The sequence below is a fragment of the Bos mutus genome, chromosome 11 (genome assembly GCF_027580195.1).
Source record: "Bos mutus isolate GX-2022 chromosome 11, NWIPB_WYAK_1.1, whole genome shotgun sequence".
NCBI lineage: Eukaryota > Metazoa > Chordata > Mammalia > Artiodactyla > Bovidae > Bos > Bos mutus.
The window spans coordinates 46,302,253-46,325,496 of NC_091627.1; the positions used below are offsets into that span (position 1 = coordinate 46,302,253).

The 23,244-nt window shown below is 39.4% G+C and overlaps 1 protein-coding gene across 1 annotated transcript in view; it reads right to left on the reverse strand.

The window, feature by feature from the left end:
- COMMD1 (copper metabolism domain containing 1) overlaps window positions 1-22,799 on the reverse strand; it is a 170,883-nt gene extending 148,084 nt beyond the window's left edge. The window contains exon 1 of the mRNA XM_070379389.1: window positions 22,574-22,799. Coding sequence (XP_070235490.1) covers window positions 22,574-22,750 — 177 coding nt within the window. The 5' untranslated portion in view covers window positions 22,751-22,799. The remainder of the gene's footprint in view (window positions 1-22,573) is intronic.
- Window positions 22,800-23,244: the final 445 nt, after the last annotated feature.

Genomic DNA, 23,244 nt, shown 5'->3' on the forward strand with positions numbered 1-23,244 from the left:
TGACCAACAGAATATATTTACATAACACTTTAATGCTTCTGTAAACGATTAAACTCAAGAATGTAACACGTTTTAAACAATTACAAATGTTTATCTCAAGTATTATAATGAAAGACAGAAAATATATTTCTGAGTAAAAGCCAGGATTTTCTCTAGTAAAAATTCTTTAGGCTAGGATTCCCTCTATTCATTGGAGAACCAAAGACTGACTTGGATCTGTTGTTAAGTGACTATTTATGTCACAACCTAATGTTTAGGATGCTTCTAAATTACACTCTTTAGTAGAAGCTCAGGCAATGGCACCCCACACCAGTACTCTTGCCTGCAAAATCCATGGATGGAGGAGCCTGGTAGGCTGCAGTCCATGGGGTCGCTAAGAGTCGGACATGACTGAGCGACTTCACTTTCACTTTTCACTTTCATGCATTGGAGCAGGAAATGGCAACCCACTCCAGTGTTCTTGCCTGGAGAATCCCAGGGATGGGGGAGCCTGGCGGGCTTCCATCTATGGGGTCACACAGAGTCGGATACGACTGACGCAACTTAGCAGCAGCAGCAGCAGCATGGTTATTAATTGGCTTTCATTCTGCCAAGTTACTTTTACCAAATAACTTACTCATCTTCTATGTTCTTCCAGTTTGGTATAGGACTTCTGTCTCTGTCAGCAAGGGGGAAAAAAAAATCCATGATGAAGAACAGTGAAAGTTTCCTCCTGTTAAATACTCCAAGCAACACATTAGCCTTTAACTTCATGGAAAAAGAATTTAGCCTTTTCTAAAAGAACATTTTGTGGCCAGCTCAGGTATGTTTATGGGAATGTCTCCAGAAGCAATTATAAAGTTAAAAAAAATACCCATTCTTCCCTTTCTCTTGACAGACCATAAAGCCTTCTCCTAGGAAAGAGCACATGATTAGTGTGCTAATCAAGTTCCTAAATTAATATTTATGTAAAAAAATAAAAAAACTTTTCAAGAAACAGATTGCTTAGAGGTCATCTTTCATTATAACCAGAGCCCCACAACCAGCTGAAATTCATAGGTTTGCAACAGAAGACAAAGTCCTGATCCTGCAGAAATAAAAATGTCTTAATAATAAAGGAAAATAAGAATAAGAGAAAAGATAAACACTGCACTAGCTGTACTTATTCATAAGACCATTAAAGAACCATTGGGCAGGCTTTAAAATGTATGAGAGATAACAGAGATACAAAACCTGAAGAAAAGAATATACAAACATATTTAATTATTTGCAGCTTCAAAGCAGAACATATCTCCATTATAAAGGAGTTCAAAAGAAATACACCTGAGGGCACAGGTTCCTACATCCAATCTATCTGTCAGGATAAAATACAGCTCAATTAAATTATATAAAAGCTTATAAAATCAACCTGTATGTGACTTGATCAAAAATGGTCCTCATACAATATTATTATAATATTATTCACCCTTAAAAAAGAATTTGTCAATATGCAACAACATGGATGAACCCTGAGGACATATTATTAAGAGATATAAGCCAGTCAAAGAAAGACAAATACTTGTCTTTGTCCACTTGAATGAGTAACCTAAAACAGTCAAATTAATAGAATCAAAGAGTGGAAAGGTGATGCCAGGGGGGTAATGGGGAGTTATTAATCAATGGACATGAAGTTTGAGTTGAGTAGTTGAATAACCTCTAGAGACCTGAAACACAACACTGTACCTACAGTCAGTGATATTATATTGTATACTTAAAAATTTAAATAAAAAGAAAGGTTTCTCTGCTCAATGGAGGAAACATGAGAAAAAAATGGTTATTTTTTTGGGGGGGAAGTAGTATTCTCTATCCATTATAAGTCAAAAACTGGAAACTTATCAAATCCCCATCAACAGTAGAATGGATAAGCATATTGTGATATATTCAAACATTGGTGTATTCAGTGCTGCTGCTAAGTTGCTTCAGTCGTGTCCAACTGTGCGACCCCATAGACGGTAACCCACCAGGCTCCCCTGTCCCTGGGATTCTCCAGGCAAGAACACTGGAGTGGGTGGTGTATTCAGCAGAAGTTCGTAAATTTTTCCTGTAAAGGGCAGACAATAAATAGTTTAGGCTTTGCCAACGATCCCATCTCTACTGCAACTACTTAACTCTGCCCTTGTAGAGCAAAAGCAACCATACACTTTATTATGGACCCTGAAATCTGAATTTCATGTAATTTTCACGTGTCACAAAAATTTTTTTAACCATTAGAAAACACAGAAACTATTCTCAGCCCACTGGCTGCACAAAAAGAGGCAGGGGGCCAGATTTAGCCTGTGTGGTGTAGTTTACTGACCGCTGCTCTACAGCAATAAGAATGAATGATCTACAACTGTATGCAATGATGCTGAATCTCATAAACATGTTGAGTGAAAGAAGCCAGACACAAGAATACGTACTATAAGATTCGCAAAAAGCAAAACTAAACTATGTCATTAGTACAGATGGCTAACAAACACATGAAAAGACGCTCAACATCACTCATTATCAGAGAAATGCAAATCAAAACCACAAAGAGGTAGCATTTCATGCCATTCAGAATGGCTGCTATCTAAAAGTCTACAAGCAATAAATGCTGGAGAGGGTATGGAGAAAAGGGAACCCTCTTACACTGTTGGTGAGAATGCAAACTAGTACAGCCACTACGGAGAACAGTGTGGAGATTCCTTAATAAACTGGAAATAGAACTGCCATACGACCCAGCAATCCCACTGCTGGGCATACACACCAAGGAAACTAGAATTGAAAGAGACACGTGTACCCCAATGTTCATCACAACACTGTTTATAATAGCCAGGACATGGAAGCAACCTAGATGTCCATCAGGAGATGAATGGATAAGAAAGCTGTGGTACATATACACAATGGAGTATTACTCAGCCATTAAAAAGAATACATTTGAATCAGTTCTAATGAGGTGGATGAAACTGGAGCCTATTATACAGAGTGAAGTAAGCCAGAAAGAAAAACACCAATACAGTATACTAACGCATATATATGGAATTTAGAAAGATGGTAATGATAACCCTGTATATGAGACAGCAAAAGAGACACAGATGTATAGAACAGTCTTTTGGACTCTGTGGGAGAGGGAGAGGCTGGGATGATTTGGGAGAATGGCATTGAAACATGTATAATATCACATGTGAAACTAATCGCCAGTCCAGGTTTGATGCATGATACAGGATGCTCAGGGGTGGTGCACTGGGATGACCCAGAGGGATGGTATGGGGAAGGAGGTGGGAGGGAGGTTCAGGATGAGGAACACATGTACACCTGTGGTGAATTCATGCTGATGTATGGCTAAACCAATAAAATATTGTAAAGTAATTAGCCTCTAATTAAATAAATTTATACTTTAAAAAAATTTTAATAAATTTTAAAAATTAAAAAAAAACAAAAAACTAAACTGTGTCATTAGTAGTTAGGAGAGTGGCTCCCTTGGAGGTGGGTGCCTAGAGAAAGCATAAGATGGGCTCTGGAGTGATGACAGCATTTGCCTTCTTGATCAAGGCACTGGTTATATAGGTATATTCAGTTTGGGAAAATTCATTAAGCTGCACAAGTGATTTATGTACCTTTCTGTATGTATGCAATACTCAACAAGTTTTTTAAAATAAAATTTAAGTGTTCGTTCTAGGAAACTAACTGAAAAGCCAGAAAAGATACAAAGTCCACTGACTTTAGGAACAGATAATTAAAGAGATCTAAACAAGAGTAAATCTCATGTATGATATATACCTCATGTACAGGTGTGGAATCCTTAACAGAAAAATTAAGTCACTTTATATCTCTATACCAAAAAACTGATTATATACCAACCAAATCTGGATGGTAAAAATAACATACTAGGAAATTCTGTTCTAAACATCAAATGTATATAAAGTTAATATCTATCACCTTGATTTTAAGTAAAATCTAGCAGAAGAAAATCAAAGATACTAATGACTTAAGATTCATTATCCTAGGGAGTGTCTGTCATTGACTTTCAAGGATCAAAAAACATTATTAGAGGCAAAAGGGAGGCAGTACATAAAAAATGAATACATTTTCTGCCATCATCCTTTTATGCGCATATTCTTGCTTACTGTATCCAGGATATCCCAGCCTCACCAAATGTGAGGTTTGGGAGGCAGGACAATTGACAGTTTGGTTCATTCATTTTTCCAGTGCAAAGCACAGGACCTGGAACATAGCTGCTGTTGTTGCTGTTCAGTCACTCAAAGTGTCCGACTCTTTGCAACCCCATGGACTGCAGCACGCCAGGCTTCCGAGTCCTTCACCAACTCCTGGAGCTTGCTCAGTCTCATTTCCATTGAATCAATGATGCCATCCAACCATCTAATACTCTGTTGTCCCCTTTTCTTTCTGCCGTCAATCTTTCCTAGCATCAGGGTCTTTTCTAAAGAGTCAGTTGTTGGCATCAGGTGGCCAAAGTACTGGAGTTTCAGCTTCAGCATCAGTCCTTCCAATGGATATTCAGGACTGATTCCCTTTAGGATAGACTGGTTGGATCTCCTTGCAGTCCAAGGGACTCTCAAGAGTCTTCTCCAACAGCATAGTTTAAAAGCATCAGTTCTTCAGCGCTCAGCCTTCTTTACGGTCCAACTCTCACATTTACACATGACTACTGGAGAAACCACAGCTTTGACTAGACGGACCTTTGTTGGCAAAGTAATGTCTCTGCTTTTTGATACACTGTCTAGGTTTGTCATAGCTTTCCTTCCAAAGACCAAGTGTCTTTTAATTTCATGGCTGCAGTCATGATCTGCAGTGATTTTGGAGCCCAAGAAAACAAAGTCTCTCACTATTTCCATTGTTTCCCCATCCATTTGCCATGAAGTGATGGGACCAGAGGCCATAATCTTAGTTTTCTGAATGTTGAGTTTTAAGTTAACTTTTTCTCTCTTGTTTTTCACCCTCATCAAGAGGCTCTTTAATTCCCCTTCACTTCCTGCCATAAGGGTGGTGTCATCTGCATATCTGAGGTTATTGATATTTCTCCTGGCAATCTTGATTCCAAATTATGCTGCATCCAGCCCAGCATTTCACATGATGTACTCTGCATATAAGTTAAATACAGCCTTGACGTAGTCCTTCCCAATTTGGGATCAGTCTGTTGTTCCATGTCCAGTTCTAACTGTTGCTTCTTGAACTGCAAACAGATTTCTCAAGAGGCAGGTAAGGTGGTCTGGTATTCCCATCTCTTGAAGAATCTTCCACACTTTGTTGTGATCCACACAGTCAAAGGCTCTTGCGTAGTCAATGAAGCAGAAGTAGATGTTTTTCTGGAATTATCTTGCTTTTTCTACGATCCAACATATCTTGGCAATTTGATCTCTGGTTCCTCTGCTTTTTCTAAAACTGACTTGTACACCTGGAAGTTCTCAGTTCATGTACTGTTGAAGCCTAGTTTGGAGAATTTTGAGCATTACTTTGCTAACATGTGAAATGAGTGCAACTGTGTGGTAGTTTGAACATTTGTGGACATGGCCCTTCTTTGGGACTGGAATGAAAACTGATCTTTTCCAGTCCTGTGGCCATTGCTGAGTTTTCCAAATTTGCTGGCCTATTGATTGCAGCACTCTCACAGCATCCTGTTTTAGGATTTGAAATAACTCAGAGGGAATTCCATCACCTCCACTAGCTTTGTCCCTAGTGATGCTTCCTAAGACCCACTTGACTTTGTATTCTAGGATGTCTGGCTCTAGGTAGGTAACCACACCATCTTCGTTATCTGGGTCATTATGATCTCTTTTGTATAGTTCTTCTGTGTATTCTTGCCACCTCTTCTTAATATCTTCTGCTTCTGTTAGTTCCATACCATTTCTGTCTTTAACTGTGCCCATCTTTGTGTAAAATATTCCCTTGGTATCTCTAATTTTCTTGACGAGATCTCTAGTCTTTCCCATTCTATTGTTTTCCTCTATTTCTTTGCGTTGGTCAATGAGGAAGGCTTTCTTGTATCTCCTTGCTATTCTTTGGAACTCTGCATCCAGATGGGTTTATCTTTCCTTTTCTCCTTTGCCTTTCACATCTTTTCTCAGCTATTTATAAGGCCTCCTCAGACAACCATTTTGCCTTTTTGCATTTCTTTTTCTTGGGGATGGTTTTGATCACTGCCTCCTGTACAACGTTATGAACCTCCATCCATAGTTCCTCAGGCACTCTATCAAATCTAATCCCTTGAATCTATTTGTCACTTCCACTGTATAATCATAAGGGATTTGATTTAGGTCATACCTGAATGGCCTAGTGTTTTCCCTACTTTCTTCAATTTAAGTCTGAATTTTGCAATAAGGATTTCATGATCTGAGCCACAATCAGCTCCTGGTCTTGTTTTTGCTGACTGTATAGAGCTTCTCCATCTTTGGCTGCAAAGAATATAATCTATCTGATGTCGGTATTGAGCATCTGGTGGTGTCCATGTGTAGAGCTGTCTCTTGTGTTGTTGGAAGAGAGAGTTTGCTATGACCAGTGTGTTCTCTTGGCAAAACTGTTAGCCTTTGCCCTGCTTCATTTTGTACTCCAAGGCCAAACTTTCCTGCTACTCCAGGTATCTCTTGACTTCCTACTTTTGCATTCCAATCCCCTATGATGAAAAGGACATCTTTTTTTGGTTTTAGAAGGTCATGTAGTCTTCATAGAACCATTCAACTTCAGCTTCTTTGGCATCAGTAGTTGGGGCATAGACTTGGATCACTGTGATACTGAATGGTTTGCCTTGGAAACGAACAGAGATCACTGTCATTTTTGAGACTGCATCCAAGTACTGCATTTCGGACTCTTTTGTTGACTATGAGGGCTATTCCATTTCTTCTAAGGGATTCTTGCCCACAGTAGTGGATATAATGGTCATTTGAATTAAGTTCACCCTTTCTAGTCCATTTTAGTTCAATGATTCCTAAAATGACGATGTTCACTCTTGCCATCTCCTGTTTGACCACTTCTAATGTACCTTGATTGATGGACCTAACATTCCAGGTTCCTATGCAGTATTGTTCTTTACAACATTGGACTTTCACCACGAAACACATCCATACTTGGGCACTATTTCTTCTTTAGCTCGGCCTCTTCATTCCTTCTGGAGCTATGTCAGTGCTCTTCTCAAGTAGCATTTTGGGCACCTACCAACCTAGGGAGTTCATGTTTCAGTATCCTATCATTTTGCCTTTTCATACTGTTCATGGGGTTCTCAAGACAAGAATGTTGAAGTGGTTTGCCACGCCTTCCTCCAGGGGACCACGTTTTGCCAGAACTCCCCACCATGACCCTTGGGTGGCCCTACACCACATGGCTCATATTTCATTGAGTTAGACAAGGTTGTGATACATGTGATAAGTTTGATAGTTTTCTGTGATTGTGGTTTTCATTCTGTCTGCCCTCTTGGATAAGGATAAGAGGCTTATAGAAGCTTCCTGATGGGAGGGACTGGCTGTGGGGTAAAACCGGTGTTGCTCTGATGGGTGGGACCATGCTAAGTAAATCTTTCAGATCAGATCAGATCAGATGAGTCGCTTGTGTCTGACTCTTTGCGACCCCATGAATCGCAGCACACCAGGCCTCCCTGTCCATCACCAACTCCTGGAGTTCACTCAGACTCATGTCCATCGAGTCAGTGATGCCATCCAGCCATCTCATCCTCTGTCGTCGCCTTCTCCTCTTGCCCCCAATCCCTCCCAGCATCAGAGTCTTTTCCAGTGAGACAACTCTTCGCATGAGGTGGCCAAAGTACTGGAGTTTCAGCTTTAGCATCATTCCTTCCAAAGAAATCCCAGGGCTGATCTCCTTCAGAATGGACTGGTTGGATTTCCTTGCAGTCCAAGGGACTCTCAAGAGTCTTCTCCAACACCACAGTTCAAAGGCATCAATTCTTTGGCGCTCAGCCTTCTTCACAGTCCAACTCTCACATCCATACATGACCACAGGAAAAACCATAGCCTTGACTAGACGAACCTTTGTTGGCAAAGTAATGTCTCTGCTTTTGAATATGCTATCTAGATTGGTCATAACTTTCCTTCCAAGGAGTAAGCGTCTTTTAATTTCATGGCTGCAGTCACCATCTGCAGTGATTTTGGAGCCCAGAAAAATAAAGTCTGACACTGTTTCCACTGTTTCCCCATCTATTTCCCATGAAGTGATGGGACCGGATGCCCTGATCTTTGTTTTCTGAATGTATAGCTTTAAGCCAACTTTTTCACTCTCCACTTTCACCTTCATCAAGAGGCTTTTGAGTTCCTCTTCACTCTCTGCCATAAGGGTGGTGTCATCTGCATATCTGAGGTTATTGATATTTCTCCTGGCAATCTTGATTCCAGCTTGTGTTTCTTCCAGTCCACCATTTCTCATGATGTACTCTGCATAGAAGTTAAATAAACAGGGTGACAATATACAGCCTTGACGAACTCCTTTTCCTATTTGGAACCAGTCTGTTGTTCCATGTCCAGCTCTAACTGTTGCTTCCTGACCTGCATACAAATTCCTCAAGAGGTAGATCAGGTGGTCTGGTATTCCCATCTCTTTCAGAATTTTCCACAGTTTATTGTGATCCACACAGTCAAAGGCTTTGGCATAGTCAATAAAGCAGAAATAGATGCTTTTCTGGAACTCTCTTTTTTTTTCCATGATCCAGTGGATGTTGACAATTTGATCTCTGGTTCCTCTGCCTTTTCTAAAACCAGCTTGAACATCAGGAAGTTCATGGTTCACATATTGCTGAAGCCTGGCTTGGAGAATTTTGAGCATTACTTTACTAGCGTGTGAGATGAGTGCAATTGTGTGGTGGTTTGAGCATTCTTTGGCATTGCCTTTCTTAGGGATTGGAATGAAAACGGCCCTTTTCCAGTCCTGTGGCCACTGCTGAGTTTTCCAAATTTGCTGGCATATTAACTGCAGCACTTTCACAGCATCATCTTTCAAGATTTGGAATAGCTCAACTGGAATTCCATCACCTCCACTAGCTTTGTTCATAGTGATGCTTTCTAAGGCCCACTTGACTTCACATTCCAGGATGTCTGGCTCTAGGCCAGTGATCACACCATCGTGATTATCTGGGTTGTGAAGATCCTTTTTGTACAGTTCTTCTGTGTATTCTTGCCATCTCTTCTTAATATCTTCTGCTTCTGTTAGGTCCATACCATTTCTGTCCTTTATCGAGCCCATCTTTGCATGAAATAAATGTTCCTTTGGTATCTCTGATTTTCTTGAAGAGATCCCTAGTCTTTCCCATTCTGTTGTTTTCCTCTATTTCTTTGCATTGATCTTTAGATTAAATCTTTAATCTGGAACTCAGTAGGTGTGCAATAAATGTTCACTAGACACAAGGGGCTTCCCTGGTGGCTCAGAGGTTAAAGCGTCTGCCTCCAATGTGGGAGACCTGGGTTCAATCCCTGGGTCGGGAAGATGCCCTGGAGAAGGAAGTGGTAACCCACTCCAGTATTCTTGCCTAGAGAATCCCATGGACAGAGGAGCCCAGCAGGCTACAGTCCACAGGGTCACAAAGAGTCGGACACAACTGAGCGACTTCACTTCACTTCAGACACACAGAAGCAACCTGATGTCCACTGACAGATGAACAGATAAAGAAGTTGTGGTACATATACACAATGGAATACTACTCAGACATAAAAAGGAACACATTTGAGTCAGTTCTAATAAAGTGGATAAACCTAGAGCCTATTATACAGAGTTGAAGTAAGTCAGAAAGAGAACGGTAAATATACACTAACACATATATGTGAACACATATATATGGAATCTAGAAAGATGGTACCAAAGAATTTATTTGCAGGGCAGCAGTAGAGTAATAGACATAGAGAACAGACTTACAGACATGGGGAGAGGGGAGGAGAGAGTGTGGAGAGAGTAACATGGAAACTTACATTCAGTTCAGTTCAGTTCAGTTCAGTCGCTCAGTTGTGTCTGACTCTTTACAACCCCATGAATCGCGGCATGCCAGGCCTCCCTGTCCATCACCAACTCCCGGAGTTCACTCAGACTCACTTCCATCGAGTCAGTGATGCCATCCAGCCATCTCATCCTCTGTCGTCCCCTTCTCCTCCTGCCCCCAATCCCTCCCAGCATCAGAGTTTTTTCCAGTGAGTCAACTCTTCGCATGAGGTGGCCAAAGTACTGGAGTTTCAGCTTTAGTATCATTCTTTCCAAAGAAATCCCCGGGCTGATCTCCTTCAGAATGCACTGGTTGGATCTCCTTGCAGTCTAAGGGACTCTCAAGAGTCTTCTCCAACACCACAGTTCAAGTAAAATCGATAGCTAACAGCAATTTGCTGTATGTTTCAGGAAATTCAATAGGGGCTCTGTATCAACGTAGAGGGGTGGGATGGGGAAGGAAATGAGAGGGAGTTCAAGGAGGGGATATATGTATACCTATGGCTGATTCATGCTGAGGTTTGACAGAAAACAAAGGTCTATAGAAAACTGAGGAAGAGATCAGATGTCATGACAGAGAATAGTATCTTTCAGAGAGAATTTCACACTGGCATATAAAGATATTAATTTAATCATATATACAGCACACATAACACAACCCATACCAAAATTTCTATAATATGGCTTTTTTAAAAAAAACTGAATTAGTTGAAACAAATTTTTCATTAAAGATGAACCATAATGGAGGTTGAAATTTATGAAAACTACATTCTAAGTTAAAGCCAAAAAACATAGGTGCGTTATGACCAAAAAACCCGTGACTTATTGTATGTCTGTAGTTCTCATAGATCAGTTGGTAAAGAATCCACCTGCAATGCAGGAGACCCCAGTAAAAGATTATAAATAAGGATCCATTCTAGCAGAACATATCATTTATGCCTTTCTTATGACATTTACCATGTAATACAGGATTCTTCAAGGCATGGGCTGTGATAATCACTTCTATAAACAGAACAGGGTACACAGCATATTTTTAGTTTAGTTGCTAAGTGATGTCTGACTCTTTTTGTGACCTCATGGATGGTAGCCTCCTCTGTCCATGGAATTTTCCAAGCAAGAATACTGGAGTGGTTGCCATTTCCTTGTCCAGGGGATCTTCCTGATCCAGGGACTGAAACCATGTCTCTTGCATTAACAGGTAGATTCTTTACCACTGAGCCACCAGGGAAGCCCATATAACATATTAGAGACTTGGTAAAAACAGCTATCCCTTGGTGCCCACAGGTCACCGATGCTCAAGTCTCTTAAATGAAATGGCACAGTATAGTTGTCCCTCTGTATCCTCTGATGCAGAAGCCATGAATAAACAAGACTGACTGCACTTGATAGGTAAATCAAAGATAGAAATTCTCTTTAAAAATATTCCTACTGGACTTCCCTAGTGGTAGAGTGGATAAGAATCTGCCTGACAATGCAGGGGACACAGGTTTTTGTTTGGGTTTTTTTTTTAATTAATTTATTTATTTTTTAATTGAAGGATAATTGCTTTACAGAATTTTGTTGTTTTCTGTCAACCCTCAACATGAATCAGCCACAGGGGGACACAGGTTTGATCCCTGGTTAGGGAAGATCCCACATGCCAAGGAGCAACTAAAGCCGACATACCGCAACGACTGAGCCCGCGTGCTGCAACCACTAAAACCTGCATGCCTAGAGCCTGTGCTCCAACAAGAGAAGCCATCACAGTGAAAACCTGCGCTCCCCAACGAGAGAGCAGCCTCCACTCACTCTAACTAGCAAAAGCCCGCATGCAGCAGTGAAGATCCAGCATAACCAAAATTAAAACTAAAAAATTAAAAAATACATATTCTTACCCAGGAACTCCTTCAATCCAAGTCAAGTTTTCAGACCTGGAAACTTGCTTTGAGAAAAGGAGACCTAGAAACTTGCTCTGAGAAAAGAACCAAAAATAGGTCTTCAGTTAATATGGATTTTACTCTAAACTAAGAAAGAAAGAAAAAAGCTTACAGAACACCCCATTACAGGTCACTTGAGTCTACTCACATATTTTGCAAACTCTACTTGGTAATATGCAATTGCTGCTTTATCATATGATGTCCAGTGACATAAAAACCTAACATCAAACAGTTGTTTGCCAGTCCTTCAGAGAGGCAGGAATACATCTCATGAGTTATCATCTGAATTTCCAAAGTCAGGAAAGGGCAAGATGGGGTAGGAGATTAAGAGGTACAAACCATTATGTATAAAAGAAACTAGCTACGAGGATATATTGTACAGCACAGGGAATACAGCCAATATTTTATAGTAACTATAGAAGGAGTATAACCTTTAAAAATTGTGAATTACTATCTTGTACACCTATAACTTATATAATATGGTACATCAACTATACCTCAATTAAAAACATAAAAATAAAATTAAATTTTAAAAAATTCTCAAAATTCATCAATGAAATTAGCAAAATTTATTTACACAAAACCTAGAGAACTGTAGCAAAAGGAATCTGTTTACAGAGCTTTACATTTTCCAGAAAATGATATTTCTAAATTCAAAATATCTAACCAAATATTTAGACCTCTTTTGGATAACAAATTCTTATTATTGAGTAGGCAACTTTGTTTTCTAAACTAAGAACAATTTAAGAAGAACATTTTAAATGTTATGTTGCTTCCAACCTATTTTATCAGTGTATTAGCAAGCCAATATTCTACCGCCACCTAAAGTAGAAAAAGAGAATCACTGCTTATAGTTAAGACAGAAGACAACTGAATCCTGAAAATATGACAGAATAAGTCAAATGCATTCAATCTCTCCTACTCATGTCTCTTGATCTAAACATTTTAAGATCAGATATTTTGCATCCATTTTTCATACTTAATTTATTACCTATTATTTGTTGTTCAAAACATATATGGGTGAAGTTCATTCTTAAAGTGAGTTAAGTATCAAAAAGATACTGCTTTACGTACTTTTCTTTATTTGAAAAGAGAGGCCAGTAACAGATTTTAAAATATCTTACATAGTAAAATCTTTCTACATTATATAATAAATCCAAAAACTGTACTGCAGAGACAACAAAACTCAACATTCAAAAGCATGATGGATTTTCACAATGGGCTTTTTCATAAGAATCCAGTACTGCATATACGCCACAAGATAAATTTCAAAAGTGAAGCTGGTAAAACCATTATTTGACAACAACAAAATCACTAATGAGCAGTAACTTGAGTTGTTTTATAAACTTGATATCAAATTCACTTTTAAGCCTCTGCTTTTACTATAAATACTTTCAACAAAACTAGAATCAAATTGTGCTTTTAAAATAATATATACCAAGGAATTCCCTGGCAGTCCAGTGGTTGGGACTCTGTGCTTTCACTGCTGAAAGGGTCCAGGTTCAATCCCTGGTGAGGGAATTAGGATCCCATAAGTTGCATGGCATGGCCAAAAAAATAAAAAATAAATAAATAATATATACCAAGGAATTCCCTGGCAGTCCAGTGGTTGGGACTCTGTGCTTTCACTGCTGAAAGGGTCCAGGTTCAATCCCTGGTGAGGGAATTAGGATCCCATAAGTTGCATGGCATGGCCAAAAAAATAAAAAATAAATAAAGGAAGCTGCCATACAAACACAAGTTAGCTAAAATGACAGAGGACTAGGATTAAATTTTTTAAAATAAATAATAACAGCAACATATACCAATAATAAAAGTAAACACACACACCACAGTATGCAAAACATCAAACTACTGGAGTATTAAAAAGATTAAACAGGGTATCCCTTTATAGAAATTTAACCTCTTCAATTTACATCATACCCCAAAACAAGACAGCTATATAATGTTCTTCAAAAGCTTCTGCAAAAAAACTCTCTCCACTGCTGAGTACAAATGCACTAAATTCCTAATACTCGAGAATAGTATTAAAAAAAGAAATTTTTTAAAAGTCAAATGCAGAAATTATGTACTGTATGCTCACCGCCTTGTATTTTAAAAAAAGAGAGAGAGAGAGGCTGGTGGTGATGGGGACATGCTACCCCAAATTATGGCACCCTGGCATATTAACTATCATAAAGTTAAGGAATCTAAGAAATAAAGAGCAGGAAGGTCGCCCTGCCCTCCCCACCAATCCTTCTCCTCTAAAACAGGTCATAAAATCCTCATGTGAGAGGTGCCCTCACTATACCTAGAGGAATGAAACATCCATTCTTTGTCTCCAAAAACAAAGGAATGCTAAAAAAAGAGCTTACAAACAAGCATTGCTAAATTTCCCTTGGTTTACTATAATTATTTCATAATCCTACGAACAAAGCTAGTGGAGGTGATGGAATTCCAGTTGAGCTTTTTCAAATCCTAAGAGATGATGCTGTGAAAGTGCTGCACTCAATATGCCAGCAAATTTGGAAAACTCAGCAGTGGCCACAGGACTGGAAAAGCCCAGTTTTCATTCCAATCCCTAAGGACAGCAATAAGAAAGAATGCTCAAACTACTGCACAATTGCACTCATCTCACACACTAGTAAAGTAATGCTCAAAATTCTTCAAGCCAGGCTTCAGCAATACATGAACCATGAACTTCCAGATGTTCAAGCTGGTTTTAGAAAAGGCAGAGGAACCAGAAATCAAATTGCCAACATCTGCTGGATTATCGAAAAAGCAAGAGAGTTCCAGAAAAATATCTGCCGCTGCTGCTGCTGTTGCTAAGTCACTTCAGTTCTGTTAGACTCTGTGCGACCCCATAGACAGCAGCCCACCAGGCTCCGCCGTCACTTCTGCTTTATTGACTATGCCAAAGCCTCTGACTGTGTGGACCACAACAAACTGGAAAATTCTGAAAGAGATGGGAATACCAGACCACCTGTCCTACCTCATGAGAAATCTGTATGCAGGTCAGGAAACAACAGTTAGAACTGGATGTGGAACAACAGACTGGTTCCAAATAGGAAAAGGAGTACGTCAAGGCTGTATATTGTCACCCTGCTTATTTAACTTATATGCAGAGTACATTATGTGAAATGCTGAGCTGGATGAAGCACAAGCTGAAATCAAGACAGCCGGAAGAAAATATCAATAACCTCAGATATGCAGATGACACCACCCTTATGGCACAAAGTGAAGAAGAACTAAAAAGCCTCTTGATGAACATGAAAGAGGAGAGTGAAAAAGTTGGCTTAAAGCTTAACATTCAGAAAACTAAATTCATGGCATCCGGTCCTATCACTTTATGGGAAATAGATGGGGAAACAGTGGAAACAGTGTCAGACTTTATTTTTGGGGGCTCCAAAACCACTGCAGATGGTGACTGCAGCCATAAAATTAAAAGATGCTTACTCCTTGGAAGGAAAGTTATGACCAACCTAGACAGCATATTAAAAAGCAGAGACATTACTTTGCCAACAAAGGTCCGTCTAGTGAAGGCTTTGGTTTTTCCAGGAGTAATGTATGAATGTGAGAGCTGAACTATAAAGAAAGCTGAGCACAGAATTGATGCTTCTGAATTGTGGTATTGGAAAAGACTCTTGAGAGTCCCTTGGACTGCAAGGAGATCCAATCAGTCCATCCTAAAGGAGATCAGTTCTGAGTGTTCATTGGAAGGACTGATGCTGAAGCTGAAACTCCAATACTTTGGCCACCTGATGCAAAGAGGTGACTCATTTGAAAAGACTCTGACGCTGGGAAAGATTGAGGGCAGGAGAAGGGGACGACAGAGGATGAGATGGTCGATGGCATCACTGACCCAATGGACATGAGTTTGGGTAAACTCTGGGAGTTGGTGATGGACAGCGAGGCCTGGTGTGCTGCAGTCTATGGGGTCGCAAAGAGTCGGACACGACTCAGCAACTGAACTGAACTGATGTCAACAGATGATACTTGTGTGTTTTTACACATCTGATTTCTATATTTTCTGTAAAGTTAAATAATATTTACAATAAAAAGTATTAAGGGAAAGCATATAGGTAGCTAAATGTTTGCAAAACTGAAAAGTAACTAAATGCAGCATCCTTCGGAAGACCTATCTCTGTTGTTATAAGACACACGAAAACTATATTACCACAGGTCTTCCTTTCCGGTCAATCTAGTTCTCAAAAAATTACAAATTTTCATAGCTTCAGGAGTGGAGACAAAAGCAGGTTTTTATAGATATAAATATTTCTTCATCTTTTACTACTTTAAATCTTAATACGTTACTGACGTTATTTTCTCATATAAATGTAAACCAGTTTTCATACATTGATGGTATAACTTGACTCTTAAGCTTACAACATTAATTTTATACATTTTATATTAATAAACATAAATTTTACATCCTCTTACTATGAAAAAAATCCAAATTCAAATTATGTCTTACCAAGAACACATGCAGTACTACAGAATTATTAAAGCTTATTTCTCATTTACCACAAGCTTCATGACCTAAAGAAAAGATTAGTGAAATTCCTCAAGAGTTCATAAGACCAAATGATAACTATTTCTTAAATATTTCTATTTTAGATTTCTATCAAGTAACCAATAAATAGGGCTTTCCTGGCAACTCAGTGGTATAAGAATCCACCTGCAAAGCAGGAGACAGAGGTTTGATCCCTGAGTCAGGAAGATCCTCTGGAGAAGGAAATGGTAACCCACTCCAGTATTCTTGCCTGGGAAATCCATGGACAGAGGAGCCCGGTAGGCTACAGTTCACAGGGTCACAAAGAGTCGTACATGATTTAGCAACTAAATCAGCAGCAGCAACCAACATATAATTTATACAAGATTGTTTCCAAGTATTACACATGAATTTAGGAACAAATTCTAAGAAAGGAATCACCAAACTTCTTCTGTAAAGATTCAGGTAGTATATATCTTAGGCTTTGAAGGCCACAAGATCTCTGTTACAACTACTCAACTCTATTATTACAGTGGTGAAAGCTGTTACAGACAAGATGTAAATGAATGAGTACATGGCCATGTTCCAGTAAAAATTTATTTATAAAAATGGGCTGCAGGCCAGATTTGTCCCAGGGGTCATAGTTTGCTGACCCCTGATTATAACCTTCCACAGTGTGATTCCTTCCAGCTCTTCCCATACAGAAATAATATAGGTTTTCTCTCTGTGATTACTTTTTTAATGGCAATCTCCACATTTAAGTAGTATCCATCCATTCACATATTCTACAGATTTTTATTATATGCATACCATGTGCCCAAAACAGTTTCAGGTGTTAGTGATTAAAAAAAAGGGAAAAAGTAATAATAAAGTGCTGCCCTCTTAATGCTTGCATTCCAATAGGGTATACATAATTTCAGTTAGTAACAGGTATGAAAATAAGTAAAGCAGGGCAAAAAGAGTCGGGGAGGGAGGGTGAGGCTGTTTGCATGGATCAGGGAAGACCTCCTAGGAAATCACTTTTAGCTAGAGAATGAATGAAGTAAATAAACAATCCAAATGAACATCTTGGGGGAAAGCACTGCAGGCATATGGACAACTACCTGCAAAGGTCCTGAACAGATTCAGAAAGCACCTAACAGGTTTAAAGACAAGGTTAGTGGGGCTGGAATAAGACAATGAGATCAGAGAAACTGGTAACGGTGAGATCACAGGAAACTATAGGCTATGGTAAAAAGGACGGGATCTTATTTTAAGCTCATGAATATGACAGGGTTGAAAGCAGGGCAGTTAGTAGGTATGATGTATGTTTTAAAAAGATCACTGGTTTATTTGACATATCTCAATAAAGTTGGGGAGAAAACGAGGTTCACTGGTAGCTGTGCTGTAGGAGGTAGGAGGCAGACTGTAGGAGACAAAAGTGGAACAGGAAAGCCAGACCATAAACTGCTGCATGTATTTATAGATTTCTAAACAGAATTTAAACATATTTTTAATACAAATTATAGAGAAGATGAAAAGTGAAAGTGAAGTCACTCAGTCATGTCCGACTCTTGGCAACCCCATGGACTGTAGCCCACCAGGCTCCTCCATCCATGGAGTTTTCCAGGCCAGAGTACTGGAGTGGGGTGCCATTTCCTTCTCCAGGGGATCTTCCTGACCCAGGGATCAAACCCAGGTCTCCCACACTGCAGGCAGTTGCTTTTACCATCTGAGCCACCATAGAGACTGGATCTTATAAGCAATAAATAAAATAAGCAATAGGATAGATTGTACAGCCCAGGAAAATATAGCCATTATTTTCTAATAACTTTAAATGGAGTATAATCTATAAAAATATTCAACCACTATGCTATACACCTGAAACTAATAATTGTAAATCAACTATACTTCAATTAAAAAAAATGATAGCAAAAAAGAGAAATGGCAAAATTAACTTTTGATTGACAATGTGAACAAAGAATTATATCAACAATGTGTGTGTGTGTGTGTGTGCATGCATGTGTGCACGCACGCTCAGCTGCATCCAACTCTTTGCAACCCCACAACTGTAGCCTGAGAAGCTCTTCTGACCATAGGATTTTCCTGGCAAGAATACTAGAATCGGCTGCCATGTCCTCCTCCAGGGGATCTTCCTGACCCAGAGACTGAACCTGTGTCAACTGCACCTCCTGCACCACAGGCAGATTCTTTACCGCTAAACCACTGGGGAAGCCCTATATCAACAACAGACGAAACAAAACTCAATAGAATTTTCATTAAAAATTTTTGTTTAATATGAAGTTTCGGTGAGGAAATATAATATCATCACCAACAGAGGGCAGTAGTGAATACAGAACATAAGCGTACAAACTGTGATCCAGCTTCGTAGTTAAGATCTTTCTTCAGAATTCTAGTAAACTAGAATTGAGGAGCATCCCTGCGAGGTTAACAGCAGAAGCAAGAAACCGAGATTAAGCAAACACATATCTATGAGAAGTTGAAATTATAAATATGAGCAAAAAAAATTAGATAAAAATGGCATCCTATTTATATAGGATGTCATTTCCCTAACTAAATACACCAAACTCAAATCACTGATTTCACTGCTTCTCAGGAGATACCAAAAAATAAAACTAAAGCAAGTGGATAGTCAGCTTCATGTATCCACACACTGATGAAGGGTTTGCCCTTCTGTTATCAACAAACAAAGCTACAGAGGGTTCATGTCCCAGCCAAGTAGGGTAGAAAAGCTCCAGTTCAAGTGGAAAACAGGGACCAGTACAAATGTGAGCAATCAGTACACTACACCTGGGCACAGAATGTGAAGGTTAGAGGGAAAGGCTACAGCTCAGGAAGCAGCTGAACTTGAAACACAGCCTATGAATAAATGAAGGCAGGCAGCTGGCAACAAGGAGACTATTAACATATACCCACTGCCTATTCCCTGCTGGGAGTTACACATCCCTTCCTTCCTTTCCTCCTACCTCTGTTGTCCCTCTTCATTTTCACTCTCTTTATAGAACTTGATGCTCTATAGATCACTGAAAGGTATGACACTACTTCATTTTTATCCTTAGTTTTTTTCCCCTCTGTTTAGATTCCAACATTTTTTTTCTTTAGTATTTTTCCTCACTGCTTTTCTTCTAGCATGCATGTTTCATTCTAGCCTTGAATGTTGAATTCAAGATTGTTGAGACTCCATAGACAGAAGAAAAAACGGTTCTGACTTCTGCAGTCATCATTATGTAAAAACGTATACCCTGCCCACTTCATAGTCATTAGTATGGCTACCGTCAAAATATACATACAGACACACACAGAAAATAACAAGTGCTGATAAGTATGTGAAGAAATTGGAATTCTTGTACACTGTTGGTAGGAATGTAAAATGACACAGCTGCTGTTGAAAACAGGATGGCAGTTTCTCAAAAATTAAAAATAGAATTACCATATGATCCAGCAATTCCACTTCTGGGTATATACCCAGAAGAAATGAAAGCAGGGTCTCAAAGAGGTATTAGCACACCCATATTCATAGCATCACTATTAACAACAGCTAAAGCAAGGAAGCAACCTAAGTGTTCACTGACAGATGAATGGATAAGCAAAATGTGGTGCATCCTGATACATACAATGGACTATTATTTAGTCTTTGAAAGGAAGGAATTTCTGACACACACCATAAAATGGATGAACTTGAAAGAGAGCATGCTGGAATGAAATAATCCAGTCACAAAAAAAGTCAAATACTGTATGACTCCACTTATATGTGACACTTAGAGTAATCAAAATCATAAAGACACAAAGTAAAATGGAGGGCGCTGGTCAGGGAGTGAGATGTGATTTATATGGAGTTACTGTTTAATGGGTAAGGGTTTCAGTTCTACAAGGTGAAGAGTTATAGATACAGATGGTTGTGATGGATGTACAAATTATCAATGTATTTAATACCAATGAACTGTATACTTTGAAATGGTTAAGATGATAAATTTTATGTTTTGTGTATTTTACCAAAATTTTTTTAATTGAAGGGGAAAAAAGTATAAGCTGCTAAAAAGCAGGAAAAAGTTAGTAGGAATAAAGGAATAAAAAGTAGTTTCACTTTTTTCTTGCCTCCTCAACCAGTACTCCAAACTGGGTATGGCCATGCATTGGTCAAATCAGACTGTTCACCATTTCTTGAATCTGCTCTACATTTTCCTGCTCCACCTCTGCTATTTTCTCAGCCTACATGCCCTATATGGCTGCCCTTCATTTTAATCTAAAATACTCTATACTTTCTTCAAGAGCAACAAAAATGGCATCTCCAAGAAATTTGCCAGAAACAGCTAATATCTCTTTTCTGTCCATAGTAGACCACTCAGACCTCTATTTCCAAATACTATGTATCCTTGTATAATGTTTATTTGTGTATGTTCTCTTCTATTGCAGATGGACATTCTATCTCTGCTCGAAACCTTTTTGTTTAAATTCATATTTACTTTTTACATTTTCATAAGAATTAGAGATGTTTATCCCTAAGTGGTGCTTACAAGGTAAATGAAGACTGGAACTTGATGTTACCCTGAGCCCATAGTTTCAGCCCTAAGTCAACCAATCAAAGGCTTTTTCCCTTCCTACCTCAAACCAATTATCTGTGCAGAGCTGTGAAGCACAGGCAAATCTTCAGTTCTACTCCCAATACCAAGAGTCCTGCTACTCAATCCAGCCTCAGGCAGCAGACTGAGAACAGTGAGAGCAAGATCTAGATATTACACGGCAATGTATTTTAAAGAAAATAAAGGACAGTTTCCATAATATTCTTTCTCAGTATACTTCAATTTTTGTCATAACAAAAGATTCAAAATATCCCCCAATATTTAGAGATTCTAAAACATTGTGCTGTTCTTACTTTTCAGCCTTCAGTCCCTTATCCTCATTCCCTTATGGGCCTAGCAAAACACCAGAAATTCAGGTAAGATGTCAAATTCTCTAAGAAATCTTTTCTTATCACTTTAAGAGTAACATTTGATAGAAACAGAAGACTTTCACTAGTGACTCATCATAACTAAAATTACTTAAAATGTCCAGAATCACATACATTACTCCTTACATTTCAATAAGACAATCCATTTACTTTCTTTTCAATAATTGCTTTGGTTTTCTTTTTTCCAGATTCAAATCCTATAAGCAAAAGCAGTTTTTAAAAAAAGAAACACAACTGCCCTTTAAGGTATCATAAGCAGTTCTGAAACACAGCAAGTGCAAAAGGATAACAGATAAAATTTCAACACTGATTTTAATCAGTGTAACCATTAGGCTAAATGCTTAGACTCCCAGAGCCTGTTTCCCAATCTTTAAAATGGGGGTGTACCTACCACATAAGGTTTTTGCAAGAAACAAATTAAACAAAACAGAAAATGTCTAAAAGAATTCCTAACACATAGAAAGCCCCCCCAAAAATATATTTCTACACATTATCTCTTGAGTATACTTCATTACTAGATTCCGTCCTATTGCTAGTTCCTAGTCTAATCCAGTATGGTCCAATAAGGTAGCCATTAGCCACGTATGACTGTTGAGCACTTGCAGTAGTGACTAGTCCAATTTGACATGTGCTTTAAATGCAAAATATACACCAGATTTCAAACACTTAATGAAAAAACTAATATAAAACATTTCATTAATATTTTGTATATTGATTACATGGGAAAAAATACTTTGGATATATTGGGTTAAATATTAAAATAAGTTTCACGTTTTTCTTTTTACTTTTTTTTAGTGCGGCTACTAGAAATTTTAAAGTTGTTACGTTTGGCTCGCATTGCATTTTTACTGGGAAAGGCTGAGCTACGCTTTGACTTCAAGCTGATGAACGTGCTTTCTTAACCGTACAGTATACTGCTTGACAGGGGTTCCCTCGGGCTAATCCACCCCTTATCCCGGCAAACACCTGACCACTAACACTCTTGAACACTTCAACGGCCCAGGAAAACTGCTGGCTTGATCGCTCTTAATATTAAAAAGTATGGAGCGCAGAGATCTGCAGAGGCAACTCGAAATCGTGACCTACACAACAGAGAAGTGCCTGGAGACAAAACCCGAGTCTTCGGTGGGTAACCGTCAGCACTGCTGCCGGGAGCCCTCAGAAAGTGAGAAGAGGCGACAGAGCGAGCGCCGGGGACCTGATGAAGCATAACATGGAGCCCCTGGAGTGGAGGTCTGAGGAGGGAAGCCTTTCGGCTTCGGAGGGGACTAGTCGGAGGACGGCGGGGAAGAGACTCGGCTCCGCACCGAAGGCTGCGGAGAGAAGCGGTACCTTAAGAATCCCCTTCATCTTCGCCAGAAAGGGGCGGAACTCCTCAAGTGACACCTCCGGATACAGCTGGCTTCGCAACAGCTCCTCGGTGATACCCGGGTGCCCGTAGAAAGTATCCTGAGCCAGGCCGCTCAACAGCCCACTCAGGCACTTGGAACCCTCAAGTTCGGCCGCCATGGTTAGCAGAGACCACCGACAGCTGAGCGCGACCGCGCTACGGCAGCCGAGACGGGCCTAAACTGCTGGACGAACGCGCGAGAGGAAAGTGGCGGCGCAGTGCCAGCAGAGGTCGCTGTTGGCAGCTCCCCGCTCTGCACCTGATGCGAAGAGCTGACTCATTGTAAAAGACCCTTTTTATTTAACAAAATATACCCAAGGTATTACCATTTCAAAATGTAATCAATATAAAAATTGTTAATAAAATATTCTACATTCTTAAAAAAAAAAAAAGACCCTAATGCTGGGAAAACTTGAGGGCAAGAGAAGGGGACGACAGAGTATGAGATGGCTGGATGGCATCACTGACTCAATGGACATGAGTTTGAGCAAACTCAAGGAGATAGTGATGGACAGAGAAGCCTGGCGTGCTGCAGTCCATGGGATCACAGCGAGTCGGACAGGTCGTAGCGACTGAACAACAATAACAAGCTCTGCAAAACACAACCCTTACA